Source organism: Canis lupus, chromosome 16 (genome assembly GCF_048164855.1).
Source record: "Canis lupus baileyi chromosome 16, mCanLup2.hap1, whole genome shotgun sequence".
In the NCBI taxonomy this organism is placed as follows: domain Eukaryota; kingdom Metazoa; phylum Chordata; class Mammalia; order Carnivora; family Canidae; genus Canis; species Canis lupus.
The window spans coordinates 16,418,781-16,443,226 of record NC_132853.1 but is presented as its reverse complement, the minus strand read 5'-3'; the positions used below and the strand labels follow the sequence as shown (position 1 = coordinate 16,443,226).

The following is a 24,446-nucleotide window of genomic DNA, read 5'->3' as shown; positions in this document are numbered from 1 at the left end:
GAGAGAAGGTGGTTTCTGGGACCAGACTCCCTGGGTTCCAAGCTTGGCCACTCTGCAGCTATGTGACCTTGGGCAAGACATGTGGCCTCTCTGTGCCTCAGTTTCTTCATCTGGAAAATGGAATATTGAGAGTACCCACCTTATTGGGACAGAGTGAGGATAAAGTGGGTCAATCGTTAGTATAAGTATAGGCTCTTATTATTGTCCCTGAGCCCAATTGTGTGTCAGGGTCTGGAATCTCATTTTTGTTAATCTTTCTGGACACAATGGCTACACTGGGAAGAGGTTAGAATACTCCGTTAAAAGAAGTTGGAGGTGGATAGAAGAGCTGGTTCTGGACCCAGACTGCCTGTATTCAGATCTCAGCTCCACCACTAACTAGCCACGTAGCCATGAGCAAATTATTTTTAACCTTCCTGGGTCTCCACTTACTCATCTACAAAATGGGGCCATTAATAGAACCTGCCACATAATTATTAAGAGGATTGAATAAGCAAATGCACATAAAGCTTTTTTAAAAAAATATTTTATTTATTTATTCATGAGACAGAATGAGAGAGAGAGAGACAGACAGACAGACAGACAGACCTAGAGAGAGAGACAGACCTAGGCAGCGGGAGAAGCAGGCTCCATGCAGGGAGCTTGCACATAAAGCTTTTAGCACAGCATCTGGCTTTGCCTTCAACCTGCTTGCCCAGCCAAAACTTTAGGAGATGGCTCTTAAAAAAACAAATAGAAAAGAGATTTATTTTTAGGAATCACATTACTGGATATTTACCCCCAAAATACAAAACCACTAATTAAAAGGAGTATATGCACTCCTGTGTTTATTGCAGAATTATTTACGATAGCCAAGATATGGAAACAGCCCAAGGGACCATTCATAGATGAATGGATAAATATGTGGTGTATACACACACACACACACACCCAGAGGAGTATTACCCAGCCATAAAAAGAAGGAAATCTTGTCATTTGCAACCACATGGATGGATCTAGAGAATATAATGCTAAGTGAAATAAGTCAGTCCGAGAAAGACAAATACTGAATGATCTCACTCATGTGGAATTTAAGCACAAAACAAATAAATGAGCAAAGGGAAAAAAGAGAGAGGGACAAACCAAGAAACAGATTCTAGAAAACAAACTGATGGTTACCTGAGGGGACGGGGGCAGGTTATGGGGAGATGGGAGGAATAGGTGATGTAGAAAAAAAAAGAGATTTGTTTTCTCTCAGGACGCTGTCACCTATGTGAGGGGAGCAGCCACCTGGGCAAGGTTCCCTTTCAGCAAAAGCTCATTTCTTGGAACTGCCCTGGTCATGAGCCACTACAACTGGAGGCCCGGGCTCTCTCTCGTGACAAAGTGTGCACACCTTAGAATACATGCCTTCCCTGTGGTGCTGGCTGGTAGGGATGGGTGTCTTAAACTGGGTCCCCTTCGGCCCCAGCTATTATTGTCCTTATGAGGAGCACATTGGACTCAGACCCAGAGTTGTCCAGTCGCGAGGCAGGTAACAACACCCCACAGTGAGCACCTTTCCTTCTGTCCCTTGGTGGCCAGCAGATGCCTGCCCTGCCCACCCTATCCTTGTTACAGATGTAGGAGCCACGTGGAGGAGGATGTTCTCAGCACTCTTGTCTGCCACCTGCACCTGAGTCATCATCTTTCCCAGTCCTCCATAGCTGGTCAGCCAGACCCATGTCTTCCCCTGGCAGCTCCTCTCAGCCAACTCAGGGCACTTCCAAATTAAAATAGGATCAGATTCCCCTCCTGCTTCTGTGGTTCCCCATTGCCCTCTGGGAGGGAGGAGTCCCACTACTTAGCATAGACTTTGGGGCTCTATGGCCCAGCCTCCTGGCTTCTAGGACCACAGCACTGTCTCTGCCCTCACCTTGTACTTCTGCCTTCTGCTCTACAACCTCTGACTCCCCCCGAATTTCCCAGACTCCGCTTGATTCTTGCATCTGTACCTCGCAAGTCTCCTTCCCCATTTGCTTGCCTAAGGAAGAGGTTCAAAACCAGTTCATTATTTCATCCCTCAAACAGCTCTCTCTGACTCCTAGTAGAATGAATCATTTCTAATAATATTTAATATCATGCAATTGTTCAGGATATGGGCTCTGGAGAGAAGACTGCCCCGGGTTGGAATCTCAGCCCCACCACTTATTAACTGTGTGCTCTTGAGCTAGCTCCCTAACCTCTCTGTGTCTCAGTTTGCTCATGCCAGGAGCTCTCAGAGTTTCTGCCTCATTATGAGAATTAAAGGTGCACCAGACACATAGTGTCCACTGTCCGTGCACTGGATGTAAGCCTCACAAAGACAGAGGCTGAGTCTCCTTTGCCTCCCATTTGTGTTCTTATCATCTGGCACAGTGCCCGGCATATAGTAGGTACACATTGGATATCCATCAATGTAATGGAGGAAAGCTGCTTTTACCCTCCTTGGAGAGATATCTGTTTGGATCCTTTGCCTATTTTTTAGTTGGGTTATGTGTCTTCTTATTGTCAAGTGATTTGTAAGATTTCTTTATATACTCTAGCCACAAGTCCCTTACTAGATATATGATTTGCAAATATTTTCTCCCGATCTGTGGGTTGTCTTTTCACTGTCTCAATATTGTCCTTTGAAGCGCAAAAGCTTTTGATTTTGATGACGTTCAATTTATCTACGTTTTCTTTTCTTGCTTTGTGTCCTTCGCCAAATCCAAGGTTATGAGCTTTACCCCTATGTTTTCTTCCAAGAGGTTTATAGTTTTAGCTCTTACATTTAGGTCTTCAATCCATTTTGAATTAATTTTTGTATATGAAATAACATATGAAATAAGGGTCTAAGTTCATTCTTTTGTAGGCAGACACCTAGTTGTCTCAGCCCCATTTGTTGAAAAACTATTGAATGGTCTTGGCACTCCTGTAGAAAATTCAGGTGACCACACACAGATGTGTTTATGTCTGGCATCTCAGATCTACTCCATTGATCTCTATATGTGGAAAGCCACCTCTAGCTCTGACCATTTACCATCTCTGCCCATCTGTCCTCAGCAGTCCTGGAGGCTCCTGCAGGACGAGTTACCAGGACACCCCACAGTGGAACACCATCTCCCAAGTGGCCCCTGGAGTTAACCACTTCCTGCATCTGGCAGGGTGACCACAGGGACATGCGACTGGCCCCTGAAAGCACATGGGGGAGGGTGCTGTGGAAGCATGCTTTCCCTCCCTCTGCTCGCACGCCTGCACATCTCCCAGGGAAGAGTACAAGGTCCCAGAGCAGGGCCTGTTTGTGCCAAAGCCCAGCTTCTGATTGGATGGATGCCCTTGATGTGGGCCAGGTAGGAGGGAACGTAGGGAGGGTAGTGGCTCTTGGGATGGAGAAGAGAGTGGGGCCTGCAGGAGGAAAGCATTCCTGGCACTAGAGGCATCTTCACCAGGACAACAGCCTTGGGAGGGAGAACCCTGCATCCATGGGTAGGCACTGGGATGCTGGAAAGGGCCATTAGTGTTGCCAAGCTCTGGTCCTAACCTGGCTTCCTTCCCTGTTTCTTGAGTGTGTGTGTGTGTGTGTGTGCGCGCGCGCGCCCGCAGGGGAGTGGGAGTGTGTGACTTTATCCCCCTCCTTCCCAAGTTCTTATTCCATGAGGTTGGGGGACTTGAATGCTTTAAGAGGTCAGGTGGGCTCTTGGCTGGTATATTCTCTGTGTAGGATTGTTGTCTCACATTGACTCCAGCCAGTGAATGAGACTTTTGTGGAGTGGGATAGAGAGCTGGGAGGATGGGGATCGGTGGTATCATGGGGACATTTTAGCTGCCGGGGAGTTCCAGACTTAGGGGTACTTTCGTGCAATATAGGCAGAGAACACAACGGAGCAGAGAACTGTAAAGCTACACCTGTTGAATTCTGTGTTGCTGGGCTTCCTGTGGGCTGAGGGTAGCGGGGGGTGCTTTAGCTGCCCGGGGGGGGGTGGGGTGGGGCTGGGGAATGCTGGCTCAGAAGGCAGGGAAGGGGCCATGGGGTGGTGGTGGTGGAGAGGCCAATGGTGATGGTGCCGTCTGTCTCTCCCTCCTCCGGATCTCCTAAGGCCTTAGAGACGAATCTTCTAGAAGTGGCAGCCACTGTGGTGAGACCGTATTTGTTAGGTGCACGAGAGGGGAATCTATTGCTTGCTTCAGGGCCCACATCTCTTATCTCCAGTCCTCCAAAGGAACTGTGGGGAGAGCAGAGTTTTCTGTAGGGTGTGTGCCCACCTCCTCCCTCTTTGTTTGCTCCGCCCACTCACCCACCCCCAGAGCTGTGTGAGCCCAGTTGGAGTTGCTCACTGCCTGAGAATTGCATCAGCCCCGCCTGGCAGGCTGGAGCAGGAGCCTGTTGCTATGGTGACCACGAGGCTTCAAACCAGTGAGAAGGATGAGTTAGTCACAGGGTGTGGTTTTCTTGCCTTGCGATGCTATCATGTGATAGGCACACAGGTCTGTGGGCCTGTATTTCTAGCCCTCCACGGGGAGATGTGTCATCTGCCTAGGTGGGCATGGTGGGGCAGCTGCTCCCAAAGCCTTGTGGGCATTGGCCAGGTCTGGTGTGTGTGACCTGAAGACACAAGTGGCTCCCTTAGCCCATCTGCCTCATTTTGGAAACAGTGGGTGATTTGACCAAGTAAACCAGATTCTGGGGGAAGGAAGGGATCCAGACTAAAACCTGTCACCCAGTACAGAGGGCAGCTCTGCATCCCAGCCACGATTTTTTTTTTCCTAAACCACCTGACAGAGCTCATCTTGCCAACGATATTAAAGTGCTTGGCCAAGCCAGCACAGTACTTTGGTTCAGATATCTTCTCTCACATTTTGCCTGTAAGGGGAAGGAGGTAAAAAGTCCACATTCCAGCCATATCAAGGACCTGCTATGTGCCAGGCACTGCACTAAAATACCTCATCATTTTATCTCCTTGCCTTCACATTGGGGTGTAGGTAATGCTGTCTCCATTTTGCAGAGGAGCAGGCTCACGGACCTGGAGAGTTTCAAGTGACTTGCCCAAAGAGTTAAACCTAAATCTTTGGGTTTCATGTCCAGTGTTCTTTTGGATTCCGGGTCCACTAGAATCAGGAATTCTTAGGTTGTCTAATAAAGAAACACTGTATGTCTTCTGGTGGAAACACCATGGCAGTCTCTCTGCAGAGAAACCCGCATGTTCTGTGTATGGCGTGGTTGACTGGAGCTGTTCCTGATTTCTGCATGGGCAGAATGAGAGATGTGGGCATTGCCTGAGGACAGAGGAAAACCCGGGAAGCAGTTGGTGATGTCAGGGCAGGGCCCAGACTTGAGTCATTGATAGAGCTTGGGATTTCTGCCTGGGACCCTCTAGGAGTGAAGACTACTTGTTAAATGAATTCTCAGCAGAGAGAGGTTTGGTGAACTGGTCCAGAGTAAGATGGAGAACCAGGAGAATGAGGGCCTTTTCCACAGCCTGGCAATCAGATCTGACTTGTCGTGTTTATGAGGCATGTCAAGTTTATGAGTAGTTAGTACTTAGGTGGTGCTAGCACTCTTCTAAGTACACTTTAGATGTACTTTACTCATTTAATCCTTACAGAAACCCTCGGAGATTGGGTGATATTACTCTATTTTGAACATGAAATAGAGGCACGGAGATGTTAAGTGATTTGCCCAAGGTCACACAGCTGGTAAGAGGTGGAGCTGAGATTCAAGCCTAGGTAGTCTAGCTCTGGAGCATGAACACTTGACTACTGTCTCTGCTCTTATCTTCTGGAAATATGATAGGGAGTTAGCTTGCATGGCCTACCCTGGAGAGTGTGTGTGTACATGTACGTACACATACACACACAGTTTACCAGCAATGGGAGGGAAGGCTCAGGGCTACACTTAAGAGCTCCTGTGTGTTAATGGCTGTGGCCTGTGTATTTGTGGGAGCCCAGGGAGACCTGTACCTGTGTGCACGAGGGCCCCTTTCTTCTTCCCTCCTTGCCTTTGTGGTTCCCTGGAGGCTGTGTGCCCTGCCATCACTGGTGTAGAGCTCTAGAACATATTGCTGCAGACTGTGCACCTGGATTGCTTGCTTAATCCTGTTGGAGGGCCCCAGGCTCCCAGGAAGGAGCTTGGATCTGGGGCTGTGAGTGGATAGTGGGCCCTGAAGAAGCAGGCAGTGAAAGTGGAAACACAATTGCTGTATATTTGGGCTTTTCTCTTGTGCCTCTTTTGGTACTTGGGTAGCCTATGGAGTGTCCACACAATGTGCAGCTTCTTTTTTTTTTTTTAAGGAAGGAAGAAATCCCCCTTTTTTATTGTTAAATGTATGTATGTATTTATTTATTTATTTATTTAACAGAGAAAGCTCTCACAGGTAAGGGGGCAGGAGAAACAGACTCCTCACTGAGCGGGGATCCCAACATGGGGCATGATCCCAGGACCCTAGGATCATGACCTGAGCCAAAGGCAGATACTTAATTGACTGAGCCACCCAAGGCCCACCATTGTGCAGCTTCTTTCAGCCCCTGAGACACCAGACAAACTAGGATTTCTCTCAATGTCTTTCCAAGGGCCAGGATTTAGAGGATAAATAATAATAATAATAATAATAATAATAATAATAATAATAATATCAACAATAACAGTCCCCAACATTATTTACTACATGCGAGGCCCTGTTCTTAGTCCTTTACTTGAGCTAACTAACTCATTTGACTGTCACAGAGCTCTATGAAATAGTGTTATTATTATTGTCTTCTTTTTTTTTTTAATTTTTATTTATTTATGATAGTCACACAGACAGAGAGAGAGAGAGAGGCAGAGACACAGGCAGAGGGAGAAGCAGGCTCCATGCACCGGGAGCCCGACGTGGGATTCGATCCCGGGTCTTCAGGATCGTGCCCTGGGCCAAAGGCAGGCGCCAAACCGCTGCACCACCCAGGGATCCCTATTGTCTTCTTTTTATAAAGGAGGAAACTCAAGCACAGAGAGGTTAAGTAAATTGCCTAAGGTCACACAGCTAAAACTGGGATTTGAATTTAGATAGCCTAGCTCCAGAGTCAGTGCTATCAAAGCACTACCCACTCCTGTGCCCTTTCATGGCTCCTCGAGGAAGTCTCCAGGCCCTATAACCCTTCTCTTGCCCTCAATTCAGAGTCTTGCTCTCATTTTCCTGGGAGACTGGGATGTACCCACTTGCCTGCCTGCAGGTCCTATGTATGAGATACAGCCTCCGACAGCAGCCAAGCCCTGGTTTTTGTGGGTATTGTGCCCCTTCTCTCCTCTCATGCTCACATGCCCAGATGTGGAAGGGACATTTCCAGGAGGTCTCCTGGGAGCAGGGGTAATTAATTGACTTTGGCCATTGCTCCTCCGGCCTCATCCCACCAGTCTGCCCGCACTCAGATAATCCAGTGTGTAAATAACAGGTCCTGCCGGCCCTGTGGGCTCTGGTACCTGTGTCTCTTGGCTTGTCTTCTCTGGCCTGTGGTCTGCAGCCACACTTGTATGAGAGCCAGGTTGCAACCTCTTTCCCTCCCTTCTCCCACATCAGCCCCTGGGTCATGTCTGGTCCTGAACTAGTTCTTGGAGGAGGTTTTATTCCTGCAGGAGATAAGGCTGGCATCTCTGGCAGCCAGGTGGGAGGATGGAGCTGTGGATCTGAGTGGAGGACCTGGGAGGTGGCAGAGGGGTAGGGGCAGAACCAGGGGAAGTGGTGACCTGGGAGAAGTTACATTTCCAGCTGTGACCCCTGGGATGGTTCTGTATGCTCTCCAAGACATTGCCATGGCATCGGTTGGGTATAGGGCGGTTGAACACTGTAATGGGTGCTCAGGTGCTATTTGATGGGAGAGAGAGTATTGGAATTGGGGCCAGCAGATACCTGACAGCCCCTGCCTAGAGCAGAGCTGGGCTTGTCTTGTGCCAGGTAGTTGGCAGCAAAACAGAAATGAACTGTGGAGGTGGAACCTACCTGTGTAACGCAGAAAGTGACTCCAAAGCCCTCTTTGGAAATCAGGTGGACTCCAGGCCTGGTTTAGTTCCCTGCCTCCTGCTAACCCCCATGAAAGAGTTTCTGTCTTTGGTTCTGCTCCTTCTGTTCCTTCTTGTCTGCTTTTTTTTTTTTTTTTTTAATTTATTCATGAGAGACACACACAGAGAGAGGCAGAGACACAGGCAGAGGGAGAAGCAGGCTCCATGCGTGGAACCCAACGTGGGACTCGATCCCAGGTCTCCAGGATCACGCCCTGGGCTGAAGGCGGCACTAAACCGCTGAGCCACCGGGGCTGCCCCCTTGTCTGCTTTTTAAAAATATTTTATTCTATTTTTAAATTGTGATAAAATACATGAAACAAAATTTACCATCGTAATCATTTTTAAGTATGCAGTTCAGTGGCATGAAGTACATTCACCTTGCTGTGCAACCTTCCTTACTGTCTGTCACCAGAACTCTTGTCATCTTGTGAAACTGAAACTCTGTACCCATTAAACACTAACTCCTCCTCTGCCCAACTGAGCTCCTGGCAACCATCATTCCACTTCCTGTCTCTGTGAATTTGACTACTCGAAGTACCTCATATAAATGGAATCATAGAGTATTTGTCTTTTTGTGACTGGCTCATTTCACTTAGCATGATGTCCTCAAGATTCATCCACATTGTAGCAGGTCAGAATTTTTTTCCTTTTTAAGACTGGATAATATTCCATTGTATGTATATCACCATGTTTACATTTTATTTATCCATTTATTCATCATTAGAGGTGTGGGTTTCTTCAGTGTTTCACTGTTGTGAATAATGCCACAATGAATACGGGTGTTTTTCTGTCTACTTTTGGACTTAGTTCTCACACCAGTGATAGGCCATCCTTGGGGCTTGGTCAGGGATGGGCTTGCTGACTTGGTCTTAGGAAAGTGGGTGGGTCACCAAATTGGTGGGAAGGCTTGACCTTCTGGTGTCGGCTTCTACCAAACACTAAGCCTGTTGATGCTCCTGGCATCAATCTACTTGTCTGAGGACATTCCAGACTTCCTTCTCCTCTGCCCTCAGAAGAGAGTGCTGGTTCTCTCCAAAATAGGAGGAAGGTGGCTGTAGCTCACCACAAGCCCGGCATGGGTGGTGTCAGGAGAAAGGGACTAGTGGGCATTGCAAAGTGCATGTGGAACTTCTTTGAGACTGAGGCTGGCCAGCTGACCTTACATGGAGTACTTGGAGATGTTTTAGGGTAAGCTGGTTATGCTGTAGAACCAGCTCAGTCCTGGAATCTCTATGACTTAACGCAAGCAAGGTTTACTGCTTGCTCACACCTCCTTGTCGGTAGGTAGGGGCCTCTGCTCCACGTGGTCACTCAGGGACCCAGTTAGATGGAGGCTGTACCTTCTGAACCCATAGCCTCCAAGGTCACTGCAGCTGGGGAAGAAGAATGGAGAATTGTGCATGAAGGCTGACCAGAGCAGAGAGAGTCAGAAGGCATCAGGGCCTTGGTGTGGTTATGTGTCTGTATCTGTGTGCACCTGTATGCATGTGTGTGCCTCTCTGTGTGCATGTATGTGTGCATGTGGGCAAAGAGCAGAAACCAGCTGGCTGGGCAAACCACATTGCCCTTTCCCCGCTCAGCCCTCACCTGGCTTTGTACCACTCCTGAGGATAGGTAATCTGGTGGTTCAGGAAGAGGCCATTGACTTGGGGGGATCCTCTCATCTCCTCTCAGTGGATGACAAAAGAGAATTTGTCAGACAAAACCACTGACACTCTGGAGCTGAGGGGGCAGAGAAGGACATGAATTTGGAGGTACCCTTATATAGCCCTGTTCAATAATAGAGTGATTTTTAAGGTCTAGGGAAGCTCTGTGGAGAGCCAGCAGCTTGAGCTGAATGCCAGGAAGTTGGCCTCCTGGAAGCAATGGACAGAGATGTGGGGTGTTTTTGTGGATGTATGTGTGAGGGTGTCTAAGCATGTGCAAGCTGGAAATGTCTTGGCTGACTTCTACAGAGAAAGTTGGGAGCCTGGGGCTACTTGGCCCTGAGATTGAAGGGAACCCCCAGTATGGAGGGCAGGAGTCATAGATTCTGGTCCTGGATGCCACCAAAGCACAAGGCTGCTCTAGGGGTTTTACTGATCCCTCTGGACCTTACATTACTTACTGTTTTCTGAACTGTCCCTTCTTACTTCTCAGCACTAGATTGAGGGTCATTTAATTTTTATAAATACCCTAGGGACTCATGAAACCATATATAGGAGAGGGGTCTCTGAGGAGGCCATCCCAGGCGGGTGCTAAGTGGGATTGGATTTGAAAGTCATTGTCATAATGCTTCCTCTTCACTACCTCCTATCCATTCCCCCTTCTGCCTCTTTGGGGCCAAGTAGCATTTCCCACCAGCATGTGGGCAGAGAGGAAGAAGAGCAGAGCCTTAAATCAAATCAGTCCAGGATCATTACTTGTCATTAATCCATGGCAGTTCAGAGGGGAAGCTGGAGACAAATTAAAGCTGTTAACTCTAACAAGAGTTAGAGCTCCTGTAGGATTTGTCAGAGTGACCTCCTGGCCCCAGACCCTAAATAATTGAATTGGTTGTTATGGGAGGAGATTCACAGGAGTTTTATCGAAATCAATCAGTTGGCAGAGACCTAGCATCTGCTAGGTGAGCGCCGGAAGAGGCCGTCCTTGCTCTCCAGATTCCTGCCACCTAGTGGGGGAAGCCAGAATCCGCCAAAGGCCAAATGAGTGCGAATTCAACTTTCTTTGTAAAGAATGGTTTTTGTCTGATTGATTGAATGCTATACTGTTCGTAAAATACTTTGCTTATTTGGCATCTTACAGTGCTCTTCAGAGCAGCCCCATGGGATGGGCGGGGCATCTGTGGTATCCCATTTCACAATGAGAAAGTAGAGGCACCCAAAGAATGAGCAATTTGCTAGAAGTACAGAAGAGCTGGGAGAACCCAGGTTTGTCTGACTTCTGGCTCCAGGCTTGACTCATTGTAAGCCACTGATTGGCTGATGGGCTACTGATAGTAGCAGTGGGGTTGTTCAGTCCTGCTCGGGGTCTGTTCCTTTCCCTGGGTCCTGCACATAATAATGCAGGAGATGTTGAATGACTATTGTTCATTGACACAGAAAGATTTCCTCCATTATGCCAACGTCATCTAACCATTCTGGACCAGTATTCCTGTATGTTCAGAGGGTATAGAACTGCTTTTTTCCTAGAGCAATTAGAAATTCTAGGTTCTTTGGAGACTATGCCAGTCAGACTATGCCAGTCTTTTGGACTTGGTCCAAAGAGTAGACTCTAATTTGTGGGTCAGTTGTTTATTAGCCAGGTGGCCCTGGACAAGGACCAGAACCTCTTTGAGCCTCAGTTTCCCCCTGTGTAAAATGGAGGAGTAATATCCACTCTGACAACATCTGAATATTGTGAGAACTGGGCTGCGGGGTTGCTCTGCACACTGTAAAACGTGGTGCAGATAATAGTGTTTATCTTCCATCTCTCTGAGCCTGGACACTGCTAAAGCCACTCTTCTCTGCCCAGGGCTGTTGGCAGGCCCCTTCCCCCTTGCCTGCTGCTTCTGCCCTTGTCATTGAACCCCGAGACTTAAGATTCCTTTGTCTCAGGCTTTGGGGCCCTGGCTTCTCCGGGCAGGTCCCCGTCTCTGCCTTCCTCCCCAAGGGAGCCTGGAGGGAGAGCATCTGATCGAATCTCCATGGCAACCAGAGAGGCCAAGCTGTACCCCCATACTGGGGTGGGGGGGGCATTGAGTCTGTTCCCAGCAGTGAGGCCGAGCCAGAACCCACTGCTCCAACTGCAGCTCTCCCAAGGCACTTGCAGGAACCAGCTGCTGCATCGCTAATTCCTTGTCTTCCGGCTGCCCCTTCGCTGGGTTAGCACCCCTGCTCTGGGCCTATGTGAAGGCCTCCAGGTGAGGAGGAGACTACCCTGTGGTCCAGGTGGCTGCTGCAGGCTCTGTGTGACTGGGGTAGGGGCTGTATCTCCCCGCCCCAGCCTGCACCCTGTGCACAATCTGAGTAAAGCCTTCTATGATCGCCTCCTCTGCCTCTTCCCAGGGAGCCCTCCTTCAGGACTTAATTCCAACCCACCTCTTGCAAGTAATCTTTCCTGGGCTTCTCATTCCACATAGCCGATGGCTTCCCAGTACGGTTTCAGGCTTCAGTTTCATTTGACTTGGGGTCCTTATGTTCGTCTGGTGGTTCTCAGCCTTACAATACATTGGAATCACCTGGGGAGTTTATAACAGCTCCAATGCCCAGCTCCCATCCCTAATTCAATGTGGATCTCTGGAGTGGGAGCCAGATAATTTCCAAAGTAGTTTCCAAACTTTCTGGGGGATTCCAGTGTGCAGTGAAGTTGAAGATTTGAACTATTCTGATGGCCTGTGATGCCTTGCTCAAAGCTGAACCTCTTGAATATAGGCTGATGGAGGAACAGTTGGGCCAGCTGATGGAGGAAGGCCTCCAAGAGCCTTGCCCTGTGGTCAGTTTCCAAAGCCCTGGTTCTGTTTTTTGTTTTTCAAGGACTAGGAGATCCCTGAGGGCACTTGCCCCACAGGAAGAGGACCAAGTTAGTAATGACGATTACTGTTTATTTAGCATTTGCCCTGGGCCACATGCCTCATACTAATATATTTTCTCATTGGGACCCCACAGAAAACTCATGAGGCTTAGACATTATGTGTTTTACCTCATTCATAGATGAGGAAACTGAGGCTCTGGAAGTGTTAATACTGGAATTATAACCTGCATCTGACTCAAAGCCCATGCCCTGGGCCACTGTGCCATCCCAGCTGCCCAGCCCCTTTCCTGTCAGTTGTAGAGCAGGGGCTATGGAGAAGGAGGTCGCTGGAAATGTGATGGCCCAGGGACACCTCACCTTAGTGCTATGCTACCCCTGAGGGCTCCTAGTGGTATCTCCTGGATCTGCTGAGGTCATGGGGCCCAGAAGGTGTCCAGCCTGCTTTGCTGTTCCTTCAACTGACCTCTCCTGACGACTCTTCTGCCCAGACACTGTCCAAGTCCTTTAACTTAATTATGTTATTTAATGGCAGCTCACAGCCCACTTGTAACATGAGCATCATTATCCCTGTCTCAAGGGTGAGTAACAAAACACAGTTCTTCCAGTTCTGTGGCAGCCTAGCTCCGGCATGGACAAGAAGACCCTAGATTGTGGGTCAGCTTTGGGGTCTTTGTTTCCACCACACTGTGGGGAGGCCAAGTTTCATAGTCCTGTGTGCCCCTCAGCTGTGCGGAGATGAGGCTCACTGTAGGGGTTGTCAGCCTCAAAACTGACCCCAGTGTCCTGGCCTCCTGAGAATATGGGGAAGACCTGGCTTAGTTGGAGGAGGAATTGAGGGGAGTTAGGGGATTTGGTGGGAAATGAGCCGTTCTGTGCCTATCCCAGGAAGGGGCTGACATTGGGGAGCCACATGTACACAACAGGGTACAGGCTTCAGCCCAGTACCTGGCAACCAGGGGAGGTCTGGATAGGGAGCAGAATCATTGTCTGGGACCTGGTGACAGGAATGGCAGGTCGGAAGGACTCTATCCATGCAAGAGGGCACTGAGACCCCAGCTCCAGCTACACCCGTCTGTTCTGCAATGCCCAAACAAAAGGGCACAGTTATAACCCTGTTCTTCACAGCTCTGTTCACCTCACTGGAAATAGCTTCTTCCTTCCCTTCCTGTCTCACTTCCCATCAAGGGATGCTCAGACACTCCTCCAAATGGATCTCTTCCTTTACCAGAGTTTAACACCTGTTGTTTCTTCCACTTCTGGGCCCTGACAGCAACCCGCCCGCATGATTTTTCTTTATTCATTCTGGTCTTCCACATTATAATGGTTAAAGCACCAGTCCAGGAGTCAGACTAGCTGTGTTCAACTCAATCTTCCACTTGCCAGTCTAAACCTTGGGCAAGTGACTTGGCTCCCAATGCCCCCACTTCCTTTTTTTGTAAATGAGACTCATGACAGTACTACTTGCTTGGTTTTAAATTTTACATATGTCTACTTGTGTAACGACCACTCAGATCGAGATATAGAGTATTTCCAGCACCTCAGAAAGTTCCCTCTTGCCCCTTCCCAGTCAACACCCACTGCCTCCTATGCCCACCCTGGGAGCCACTAATGAGAATTTCTATCACCATCCATTTGTTTTGCCTGTTCTTGAATGTCATATAAATGGACCTGTGTATGCACTCTTTTGTGTCTGGTTTCTTTTGCTGAACATGTTTGTAAGATTTGTACATCACTGGGTTGCTTGGAAGATCAGGCTATGCACAACCAGTGCCCAGCACAGCCACAAATGACAGTGAGTGTGCATAGGACCACAGTGGGAGATCCCAGAGGGCAAGAATGCCACCTCTGCCCCTTTGCTTTGTTACTACCTGATGTAGCGTGTGACACACAGAGACTTTGGACGTTCTCTGAAGACCTTTAATGCTGCTTTGGTGGGAATGATGGTCAGGACTGGGCTTCCCAAGGTTGCCCTTCCCCAGTCCTATGGCAGTTCTGGGGCAGAAAATAAGCCTATCACCTAACATGAGCCTTCATAGCACACCTGCTGGGAGGGCAGGACTATTCCATACCTAGAACGTAACTTTATCCTGCACCTACATGGTTCTTAGAGTTGCTGAGAAGAAGTGGGAAAGATTCCCTCAAACTGCCCTCGGCATCTGTTTTGGAGGTTGGATGTACCAGGATATATTCTTGGCTGTGTCTAACATCATTGGTACTAGACAGCCTCAGGGGAAGGTTGTAAACAGCTTGACACCTGTGTGCCTCCAGCTGTTGGGTTACCCCTTCCCTCCCCTTGCACCTACCAGAGCTGAGGATGGTGAAAATGACGTCTGGTCATTTGGGTTTGAACCTTACCCCTCAACAGGCCAACTCTCCACCTTGCCCCAAAAGAGCATATCCAAGGTCTCTGTGGTCTGTCACTGGTTGGCTTATGTCCTGCCATCTGGCACAGGCTCCGTTACAGGTTTAGAATAGGTAACCCTGTGTTCATGTGTGGTCAACCTGGATGACTTCTAGATCTGGAGGTCACAGGATCCTCTGCCTGGATTGTAACTTGAGAGGAATATGTGCATCGGGCAGAATGACCAAAAGTTAGTGATATTTGGCAGTGATGTGGCCGGCAAGACCCCACAGGGTTAATGTTCCAGATCAGCAGTCCCCACTGGGTCCTGCCTAGCTCTCAGCTTGGTTCATGAGGCCCCCAGTGTGCCAGCCTGTGCCTGCTTCTCCAGTGCTCTCTGCTACCTCACCCTCCTGTTCACGCAGTGTTCTAGCCATGCTGGGCTATTTATAGTCCCCTTGAGGGGCCCTGCTGTTTGCATTTTGTGCCTTTGCCAAGCCTCTTCTCATTGCCTGGAACTCTGCTCCCATCCCCATCTGCCTGGCAAGCACCCACACATCCTTCAAGATTCAATTAATAATATTAATAACAGCCACTAAGATTTATTGGGTACTTACTATGTGCTAAGTACTCTGTGCATTATTCCAGTTAATGCTCAGAGCAGCCCTGGGCACTAGGCTCCTTCATCATCCTCTTTCACATTCACTAGGTTAACCTGTATTCATTCATAGGTGGCTACCCTGTGTCAGGCACTCTTCTGAGCACAGACAGGTTAGAAACTGACAGATCCTGGACTGGAACCTAAGCTGTGTGACCCCAGGGTCTTGCTCTTAGCCACAGTAACAAACCATCTCCTGCTGAGTACCACCTGAGCTCTTCCAGCCATCCCCTTACCCACACAGTTGCCTCCTCCCTCCTCTCTGCCTCACCTGCAAGGTACTTCTGTCATGGCACCCAGAATGTTTTATTGCCCACTGAACAGTTTTCCTTTGCTGGGCTATAAGGGTATCACTTAGGAATATATTTATTTTAAGTGACAGAAAATCTAATATTTAGGGGCTTATATTTTTCACTTAAGTGAAAAATGAGATGGGCTACTTCTGGTGTGGTTCGGTGGCTCAACAGCTTCGAGGGAATGTCTATGTTCTTTCTTGATCATTTCCTCAGGCAGCAATATGGCCACTATAGCTCCAGTCATCACACTAGAGTTCAAAGCAAGAAGTCCCTTTTTAATTATCAAGGCAAAGGCCTTACCAGAGGCCCCATCAAGACTTTGCTTGTGTCTCATTGACCAGAGTGATATCAAATGGCCACTCCTAGTTGTAAGTGAGTCAAAGAAAGCGAGCATCTTGCCTGGGGCTGGGTCCTTTGCCACCTCATATAAAACCAGGGTGAGATAAGCAGGGATGAAGAGAAGGTGGATATTGGGCAGGAGATAAGCGGTACGTGCTTGTGTCTTAGGGCATAGAGATCATGTACTTCCAAATTCTTAGAATCTGAATGCTTTATAATGCAATGTGCTGTTGCCTTGCATTTATTCTATGCACATACACTTTTATTTTTTTTAAACATAGTATCCTACTGTACACATTATTTCCCTTTTCTCTTAATAAGATGATATACACCATCCATATAATTTTAATGGCTGCATAGTAGTCCATCTTGGAGAAATACTATACTCAACCAATTCCCTATAATCATTCAGTTTGTTTTTAATATTTCACAATCACAAACAGCCCTATGATTAATAACATAACCTTATTTGTAGATACACATAATTAATTTCGTAATCTTGGGTTATGCTGGGTTAAAAGCTGTGCCAACTATTAAAGCTTTCCAAGTGAGTTACCAAACTGACTTCAGACAAGTTGTGCCAGTTGTACATACTCTCCAAGTATGTTCTTTTTTTCTTTTAAAGGATTTTATTTTAAGTAATCTCTACACCCAACATGGGCTTGAACTCATGACCCAGAGATCAAGAGTCACACACTCTATGGGCATTCCGGGTGGCTCTGCGTTTTAGCGCCACCTTTGGCCCAGGGCATGATCCTGGAGACCCGGGATCGAGTCCCATGTCGGTCTCCCTGCATGGGGCCTGCCTCTCCCTCTGTGTCTCTGCGTCTTTCTCTCTGTGTGTCTCTCATGAATAAATAAAATCTTAAAAAAAAAAAACAAAAACCCAAAAGAGTCACACACTCTACTGACTGGGCCAGCCAGGAGCCCCTGTACCCTCCAAGAGTTTCTGAGGGTGCCTATTCCCTGACAACTTTGGGTATTTTTTTAAACCTTGATGATTTGATAGAAAATTGCAAATATATATATGTAAATATATATATGTGTGTATACATATATGTTTGCATTTTCTTTTATTACATTTTTTAAAAGATTTTATTTATTTATGAGAGATACAGAGAAGGAGAGTGAGAGAGGCAGAGACACAGGCAGAGGGAGAAGCAGGCTCCCCACAGGGAGCCCGACATGGGACTCGATCCTGGGTCTCCAGGATCAGGCCCTGGGTCTCTAGGATCAGGCCCTGGGCCAAAGGCGGCGCTAAACTGCTGAGCCACCCGGGCTGCCCTTTTATTACATTTTAAATGTACATATACACTGAGCATTTGTAGTCTCCATTTAATTGTCTCTTCATTTTTCTAACATTTAGAACATTTTGCAGAAGTTTGTGCAAGTGCTTTATATATTCAGGAGACGAGGAAGTTTATGGGAGCAAGGTGCAGCTGAGCCAAATTTGAAGGCTAAATAGGATTTCACAGGGTGGAAAGGGCTGAGGGTAGTGTTCTAGGTCTAGGAATAGCATATGCAAAGGTCCAGAGGGGGAAAACAGTGTTGCATGTCTGGGGACTGTATTAATTTCACAGAGGTGCTATAAAAATTGTTACCACAAATTTGGTGGCTTAAAACAACAGAAATTTATTTTCTCACAGCCTGGAAACCAGACTCCAAAATAAAAGTATTGGCAAGGCAGTGCTCCTTGCTGAGATTGGTGGGGGGAGAATTCTTTCTTGCTTCTTCCAACCTCTGGTGACTCCAGGCATTCCTTGGCTTTTGGCAGCCTAACTCCAATCTCTGTCTCCGTCTTCACATGGCCTTCTTTACATCTGTGTCCTCTCCCCTTCTGTTTCCCGTAAGGACCTATCATCAGATTTAGGATCCGCTCAATTAATCTAGGAATATCTCATCTTGAGATATATATTTTTTTTATTCATGAGAGACATAGAGAGAGGCAGAGACACAGGTGGAGGGAGAAGCAGGCTCCCCACAGGGAGCCCGATGTGGGGCTTGGTCCCCGGGCCCTGGGACCACGACCTGAGCCGAAGGCAGACGCTCACTCGCTGAGCCACCCAGGCGCCCCTCATCTTGAGATCTTTAACTTAATGACATCTGCAAATACCCTCTTTTCTTTTTGTTAAAGAGTTTTTATTTATTTATTCATAAGAGACAGAGAGAGGCAAAGACATAGGCAGAGGGAGAAGCAGACTCCTTGCAGGGAGCCTGATGCAGGACTTGATCCCAGGACCCCAGGATCATGACCTCACCCAAAGGCAGACTCTCAACCACTAAGCCACCCAGGTGACCCTGCAAATCCCCTCTTTTCAAATAAGGTCACATTCATAGGAACTGAGGTTAAGATTTGAGTGGTTAGGGCAGCCCGTGTGGCTCAGCGGTTTAGCGCCGCCTTCAGTCCAGGCATGATCCCGGAGACCCGGGATCGAGTCCCACATCAGGCTCCCTGTATGGAGCCTGCTTCTCCCTCTGCCTGTGCCTCTGCCTCTCTCTCTCTCTCTCTCTGAATAAATAAATAAAATCTTAAAAAAAGATTTGTGCGTTTATATATATTTCTACTGTAGCACCCACTGCAGGGACCTGGGAGATGTCTGATATTACTTGGCAGCAGAGTATGACCTGTAAAGGTAGATTCAGGTGCTGACCATGAAGGGCTTCGAGCTGGGGCATTCGGGTTTTACCCTTGAAATGAATGTGGAACTGTTGAATTTCGAATAGGGGAGAAACAGTCAGATTTGCAGTCTGGCTCATGGGAAGACAGTGTTGTAATTGTCCTCGTAAGAGCTGATGAGAGTGGGGAAGAGGTTGGGGAATGGGGATATTTCAGGATATAGAAGATGAGGAGCAGGAAGAAGGAGGGATCTAGAATGACTTCTAGGTTTCCAACTTGAGCAATCTAACATATTAACTTCAGGAAAGGGGTGGACTTGAGGTTCCTGAGGATGGAGATGTCCAGGAAATAGAGAGATGAGTCTACAGCCCAGACTTCTCTCTGGTGTGTAAATAAAATTTGGGAGGGGCAGCAAAGCAGGGGTGACAGAAGCTTGGAAAGCACCATTTCCCCCCATCATTTTATTTTCAAATAGAAAAGTTTGAAGAATTATACAGTGAGGAGCACCTGGCTGGTTCAGTCAGTAGAACATGTAATCCTTAATCTCAGGGTTATAAATTCAAGCCCCACTTTGGGCATGGAGTCTACTTAAAATTTAAAAAAAAGAATTGTACAGTGAATACCCATGTACCCACCATCTAGAATCTATAATTATCTGTACTTTTTAGATGTTTTCTGTGCTTGCTTTATCATCCATATCTCCATTCCTTTGAGTATCATCAATCCATCTTGTTACATGTTTCAGAGCAAGTTGCAAACAGCAGTACACTTCAACACTTAAGCATGAATATCATTAACTAGAGTTCAGTGTTTAGTGAAATGCACAGATCTTAAGTGTATTTCACGAAGTTGACGAATGCATCAACCTGTGTACCCCAAATTCCTGCCAGCATACAGAATATTTTTTAATATTTATTTATTTATTTATTTATTTATTTATTTGAGAGAGAGCATGCATGTGCAAGCAGGGGGAGAGACAGAGGGAGAGAGTCCTCAAGCCGACTTCCCAATGAGCACAGATCCCGATGCAGGGCTTGGTCCCAGGACCCTGAAATCATGACCTGAACCGAAATCAAGAGTTGAGCCCTTAACCCACTGAGCCACCCAGGTGCCCTGAGACATAGAACATTTCTATCACCCTGAAAGTTCCCTGTGCTCTTTACAATCAACTGCTGTCTCTCTGCAAACCCAGAGGTAACTACTGTTTTCTTTTTATTTTCAACCATAGAGTAATTTTGTCTGTTCTAGAACTTCATGTAAGTGGAGCCATACAGGATATGCGCCTTTGTGTCTGGCTTCTTTCACTTAGCATAATGCCTGTAGGAGTTACTGCTGTTGTTGTATGTATCAGTAGTTTGTCCCTTTTTATTGGTGAGCAGTATTCTGTTGTAAGGATACATACAGAATACCTATTTTTAAGGTGTGGGCAGAGAAAAAGGATTCCACCAGGGACACTTAGAAGAACAGTGAAGGCAACAGAAAAAGCACCTGACAGAATGTCAAGGAAAATCTCCATCAGTTATATTGTTTGAGTACATATAACATAAAAGCTAAATAACAGTGGCTTAAACCACATGAGCATTTTTTTCCTCTCATATATAAAAGATGTCTGGGGGCACCTGGGTGGCTCAGTTTGTTAAGTGTCTGCCTTCAGCTCAGGTCATGATCCCCGGGTCTCAGGATAGAGTTTCTGGTGGGCTCCCTGCTCAGTGGGGAGTCTGCTTCTCCCTCCCCCTCTGCCCCTCCCCTCTGCTTGTGCTTTCTCTCAAATAATCTTGTTTTAAAAGAGTTTTATTTATTCATTTATTTGAGGCAGAGTGAGCATGAGAGAGCACAAGCAGGGGGAGAGACAGGGAAAGGGAGAAGCAGCCCCCCCCCTCCCTGAGCAGGGAGGTTCAATGTTCAATTCTGGGATCCTGGGATCATGACCTGAGCCAAAGGCAGGCACTCAACCAATTGAGCCACCCAGGTGCCCCTAAATAAATAAAAAACATATTTTTAAAAGACTTTATTTATTTATTCATGAGAGACACAGAGAGGCAGAGACACAGGCAGAGGGAGAAGCAGGTTCCCTGCAGGAAGCCTGATGTGAAACTCAGTCCTGGAACTGCAGGGTCACGCCCTGAGCCAAAGGCAGACACTCGACCACTGAGCCACCCAGGCATCCCTAAATAAATAAAATCTTAGAAAGAAGAAGCAGTCTGGAGGTAGGCAGTCCAGGAGTGGTATGGCAACTCCTTGTGCCATCACCAGCCCAGGTTCCTAGCTGTCTGCTCAGCTAGCTTCAGCGCTGGCTTCTACCCTCAGTATCACCTCATGGTTTAATATGGCTGCTGGAGCTCCAGCCATCCCATCTTCTTGCCAAACTGGCAATAGAAGGAGGAACCATGGGGGTGGGGGTGGAGTAGGGTGTGGTATACCTTCCAGCTAAGCCAGTCGTTTTTAGCAGCCTTCCTCAAAGTTCCACACATATCCACTTAACATCTCATTGGCTGGAACTTAACCACATGGCTCACACCACTAGGGAAAGTAGTCTTTTAGTTAGCCACTGGGCACACTGCCACTCCAAATATAATGATAGTTCTGCTACTAGGAAGGGAAACGGATATTGGCTGTTAGCAGCCTCCTCTGCTTTCTCTCTTTTGAGACCTGGCGGCCGAGCCTTTTTATCTGTGGCTTCTTATAAACTGAAGCCCGTGGTTGGTAGATTTCCATCCTCCTGAGTTCCCAGGGCTCCTTCCTTCTCTGAGAATTGGTTTCTCTCTTTTTTGTGTCTTTTGTACCCTTTTCCTGGTAAGGGTTCTCCTGGGTCTCTGACTGGTTTTACAGAGGGTGGAATGAAAGGGAAAGTATCTAAGAACATTTGCAGAGGGCTCTGTGTGTACCCCTGGGCCTCCCCCACTGCTGTGGCTGGCGCCCGTCCCTCCCCTCTTTGGTCAACTCTCCTGACAAGGAGAGCTGTGGAAGTAGACTTCTCTGGAAGTTAGACACTCAAAGGGAAAAGGATGGCATTTGGAGACAGACAGGCACACCTGGGCTCAGATCTTCTCTGGGCAAATCTTTCTGAGACTCCCTGACCTTGGCTGTAAATTGGGGATAGTACCCAGAGCCTCACAGATGTTTCTAGGTTGAGAGGAATAGGAGACACAGGTTCACGGCTGCCACTCTGATGAGAATGAATTGGATCTTATCCAGATCTCATCCTGTGACTTCTGGGAATATAGGTCAGTGTTGAGGAGGGTCAGCATGGCCTGCTGGCATCTGAACTGTTGGCTAGGTCAGGGTTCACCATAGCTCATACCCTGGCCTTGACTCCAAGCACTAGCAGGGCAGCTGGGAACCTCCTGGAGGAGAGGTTGGTTAACGTGATGTTTCGTTCCCTCCTTATGCTTCTCCAAAATGAGGAGACCTCACTAAACAGCCGGGCTCCCTCACAGTGCCAGACTTGGGCCTATTGGACTCTGCAGCTTCTTTTCCTTCCTTCTGCCCCCTGGAAATAGCAGAATCGGCTCCCTCCCCTGCCAGCCTCGTGCACAAGCCCTGTGTCCTCCCGTCAGTGGGCCCTATTTCCGTGTGCCTGGCATGCACACATTTCGGCGGCTGGATCTCATGGTTCTTCACATACATGCCTGTTCTGGAGAAAAAAAAAAATAACAGCTTACATCTTCTGACAGCTTAATGGGCTGTCAGCATAGGGACTGGAGCGAAAGTCAGAGGGAGCAGGTGCGGCGAGCCTGGGGGAAGCTCCTGGCTGCCGAAGGGCCAGATTGGACTGAGTATAGCTGTGGCCAGAAACCTTGGTGACCTGTTAACACCATTCTCAGGCTGCTGGCTGCCCAGGGCCTGGTATGTTGTGACAGAAGAGGAGGAGCCAGGGCCCCGTGGAGAATTTGGCTCAAACCCGAGACCTGAGAGGGACAGTGCATTCCTCTGCTCATTCATTCCGTCTGCACATTACTTGCCGAGGTCCTACTGCACGTGGGCCTGTGGGTTCTGGGCACACAGCGATGACTGAGACAGCCAGTTCCTGGCCCAGGGGCTCAGGGACAAGTGGGCAGGATCAACAGAAGCACTGGGAGGCCACATGCTGTAGTTCTGAGCTGAGGTGCCAGGGAGGACATCCTGGAAGATGTGGTATCTGAGCAGTTGACGGGACGGGGCCCAGACAGGGGGTGAGGGGCAGTGAGAGGGTTGCCGGTGCTGCTGCAGGAGAGACCCCACTGGTGGAGCTTGAGGGCCTTTCTGAGGTGCTGTGCCCCCAGGGGGCAGCCCACTGTCCCCTTGGCAGGGCTGCCTGTGCGTGGGCTGTGCAGCCTGCTTGGTGCCAGCAGCACCAAGGCAGTTAACAGCAGCTCGACTTCCCCGCGGCCTTCTCTCCCCCCTTCTCTGAAGGGAGCCTCCATTGAAATCACAGAAAGAAGTGCCAGCTTTTGAGTCTGCCATGAAACCCTGTCCCTGCCAGGCCTTGGAGCCACCCTCTCACCCACACCCTGCCAGCCTCGGGCTCCATCGTGTGCAGGGGGCCTTGTTTGGAGGCGGGTGCGGTACCTGCACCCTCCACCCTGAAACCCGTGCTGCCCCCCACACCAGGGATCGGCTCAATGTACAAATGGTACCCAAGGAGGAGGGGCTCAGGAAGTGACATCGCTCGGCCCGCCCCACCTCCTTATTCCCTATAAAAAGCAAAATGGTGACTCAGAGAGGAGAGTTGGAAGCGTCCTGCCTCCTGCTCCCACTGTGAATTTTTAGATTTGGAATTAGGCAGGAGGCAAAGGAAACGGCAGCTCAGAGTCTGCAACTGACATGCTATTAAGCCGGTGGCAACGGTGGAGCCTCTCCCCCCTGACTCCCAGCAGCCCCTGAACTGCAGCCCCGTTGCCTGCTGGCGCTCCCCAGCCTCTCCCGACGCCCGGGCCCCCCACGCAGCCCCCGCCCGGGCCAGGCCCTGCATGCTGCGGTGGGGGACATGGCAGCCGGGGGTCGCCGCCGGCGCCCACCGCGCTACCAGTCCCTGGCAGCCCTCGTGGAGGACTCTCAGTGGCCTTTCTTGTTCCTTGTCTCAGACTTCAGCTACGGGGCAGACGACTACGACGGAGAAGGGAATGAAGAGCAGAAGGGGCCCCCAGAGGGCTCGGAGACCATGCCATACATCGACGAGTCGCCCACCATGTCACCCCAGCTCAGCGCCCGTGGTCAGGGCGGCGGGGACAGCACCTCTCCCACCCCACCCGAGGGGCTGGCACCTGGGGTAGGTACACCTGCTTTTCCTTCTGGGTTGGGGAAGAGGGGGCTCCAGGGGACGGGGGGGCTAGGCAGGCCTGTGTGTCACAGGCCAGAGAATGCTTGGGATGCTCCTGGGGGAGCAGGGCTAGGGAGGTGTGGACCTGGATGTTGTTGATGCCCTCGTTACCTCCTTCAGGTCCCGGGCACCTCGTAGACTAGGCTCCCCGCCCCCCACCACCTGCTGCTCTCTCTGCCACCCCGGTACCTATCTCTGCCTCCTCTACCAGCCATCTGTTTCCCCTGCCTCCTGGGCACCCTCACTTCCTCTCTCAGCTTTCTCTTCCAGCCCCTCTCGAGCAGGATGGGGCCTGGGGGAGGGAACAGGCTCTCCTCTGGGCTGCAGCTGGGCAGGGGCTGCGCATGTGACCTGCGGGCTGTATGGTACAGATGCCTGCTAGGCAGAGCAAGGC

At 48.9% G+C, this 24,446-nt stretch overlaps 1 protein-coding gene across 4 annotated transcripts in view; it reads left to right on the top strand.

The window, feature by feature from the left end:
* The window catches only part of ABR (ABR activator of RhoGEF and GTPase), a 186,487-nt gene that overhangs the window by 66,508 nt on the left and 95,533 nt on the right, over positions 1-24,446 (top strand). For all 4 annotated transcript variants that reach the window (XM_072779152.1, XM_072779151.1, XM_072779155.1 and 1 more), the window contains exon 2: positions 23,817-24,001. In XM_072779152.1, coding sequence (XP_072635253.1) covers positions 23,817-24,001 — 185 coding nt within the window. The remainder of the gene's footprint in view (positions 1-23,816; positions 24,002-24,446) is intronic.